This window comes from Arachis duranensis, chromosome 5 (assembly GCF_000817695.3).
Source record: "Arachis duranensis cultivar V14167 chromosome 5, aradu.V14167.gnm2.J7QH, whole genome shotgun sequence".
NCBI classification, from domain to species: domain Eukaryota; kingdom Viridiplantae; phylum Streptophyta; class Magnoliopsida; order Fabales; family Fabaceae; genus Arachis; species Arachis duranensis.
Window position 1 is genome coordinate 4,644,145 of NC_029776.3, and position 2,309 is coordinate 4,646,453.

At 41.9% G+C, this 2,309-nt stretch overlaps 1 protein-coding gene across 1 annotated transcript; it reads left to right on the top strand.

Annotated features, from left to right (window-relative positions):
• The first annotated feature begins 694 nt into the window (after nt 1-694).
• Nucleotides 695-1,938, top strand: LOC107487496 (ethylene-responsive transcription factor 1A-like). Its single transcript, XM_016108142.3, is given in 2 exon segments — nt 695-1,619; nt 1,622-1,938. Coding segments are annotated over 2 exon segments (900 nt in total). The 5' UTR covers nt 695-829; the 3' UTR covers nt 1,732-1,938.
• The last annotated feature ends 371 nt before the right edge of the window (nt 1,939-2,309 follow it).

Here is a 2,309-nt window from a genome sequence, read left to right on the forward strand (position 1 = left end):
CAATTTGCAATTTGCAAACCTAGCTAGCTAGAAACATGTCCACAACCTCTGTATCCAATTTAGCCCATCACGTCCCTTTCAACCCCACTCCATGTTTTCCTTTTCCTCACTCCTCACTCCTCAACCATCTCTCATCTTTATCAATTATTCTTAATTTTCTATTTTATTTTTTAACTTCAACAACATATATACTCGTAAAATTAAATTATTCAAAATACATTTGCTAACCGAATTTAATATATGAATATTTATTTTCTTGGTTTTTAAGTTTTACTAGTAGTATTGGTCAAGAATCAAGATGAAATACAAGAAAGAAACTATTGAAAAATAATTTAAAGGTAGAAAACGAATTTGATAGTAGACAAAATTTGCGGCACAGAAAGCGACAAAAGCAGGAGAAGCAAGTTGTGTGTGGTGTCATGGTGTGTGCACATGAGAGAGACGAATGACGTCAGCGACGGGACTTATTTAATTAGAGAAAAAACTGAAAATATTAAGCACGTGATAAAAAGACCACCAATGACCAAACTGTGCCTTGCAATTTACACATGCGAAGCTTCATAGAAGCTTAGTTGGCGACCATCGTAAAAATAAAAATTAAAAAGATCTATGGTCGTACATAGTGATTAAAAAAGTTTCATGTCCAAGTTCACGAACCTTGCACTCCTATATATACCCGTCTCCTTCTTCCCCTTCAAAATTCGAATATTCAATACCCACAATTAAAAAAAAAAACCTAATAACACCTTCCTTAGCTATCTCTCCTCTTTATTATTTCTTCAGCAGATTCAGTTATAACTGAAAAACAAACACACTAACAAGAAAAGAAATGTGCGAACAAAGCAGTTACGAGGCCGATTTGGCGCTACTGGACTCAATTCGTCGCCACTTGCTGGGAGAGTCCGACCCTTTTATATTCGGAGCACCGAATTGTAATTCGGGTAGCACACCGGTTTTCTGCAGGAGCTCCAGCTTCAGCAGCTTGTACCCTTGCCTGAGCGAAAATTGGGGCGAGTTGCCGCTCAAAGAAGACGATTCAGAAGATATGGTGCTCTACGGCGTTCTCCGCGACGCCGTAAACGTCGGTTGGGTCCCTTCTCTCGAAGCCGGATCACCCGAATCCTTCTCTTCGGGTTACTTACCCGACGTAACGGTTAAATCAGAGCCGGATGTATTTCATTCGGTGCCAAGCTTGCCGGAGCCTGTCATCTCCGCCGTCGTAGCCCCGATTGAAGAGAAGCCTACGCCTGTTCCGGTTCCGGCGAAGGGGAAGCACTACCGCGGAGTGAGGCAGCGACCTTGGGGGAAGTTCGCGGCGGAGATTCGTGACCCGGCGAAAAACGGTGCTAGGGTTTGGCTCGGAACATTCGAAACCGCCGAAGACGCTGCTTTAGCTTACGACCGCGCCGCGTACAGAATGCGCGGGTCGCGAGCTCTGTTGAATTTCCCACTCCGGGTAAACTCCGGTGAACCCGACCCCGTGAGGGTGACGTCTAAGCGGTCGTCGCCGGAGCCTTCATCATCGTCGGATAGTGTATCCACGACGAAGAGGAGGAAGAAGACGGTGGGACCGAGGGTACCGGTGGTGACAGGTCAGGTTGAGATGAAGACGGGGCAAGTGGGGAGTCAAGTGGCGCATTGTACACGTGGCGAGCAGTTATTGGTGAGCTGAGTAGTGCAACCACTCACTCGTCACTATTCACTAAAAATAATACAGTTGGGCCAAGATAAAAAAGAAGATGGATTGAGAATTTCAGATAGTGACTAAAAGAGTTGCAAGGAAACAAATGGGATAAGTTAAAAAGCCATGTTTGGTAGAGAGCAAGTAGGGCTCCATTTTTTTTCTTTTTGGGTTTTGTAAATACAATATTTGTTATTTCTTTGTTCAACATTTTGTGTATGAAATCAATGAATCGCCTTACATTGCATGAAATTAAAGCCTTTGTTCCCTAAATAGACAAAAAAATACTAGTATTAGTTCGTCTATAAGGCAAGTGGCAACTCTGGCAAGATAAGACTTTTCCGTTTTAGGTGATTGAATAGTAATTAGATAAAGTATCATAGTATCCGATAAATACAAAATGAAAAAAAAAATGAAGAGGGAGAATCACCAAATCAGATACCAATAATTGCGAGGGAACCCAATTTGGATGGAAGTAACTGAGTGAGGTAGTGCTTACAATTATGCGTTCCGTACCAAAGGCTTTACTTGAGACAAAATTTAGGAAAATAAGATGCCATTCACACATTGTGTCGAACAATTACAAGTGTTAAGGACGAAAAAATATATACAAAAAAAAAAAAAAAAC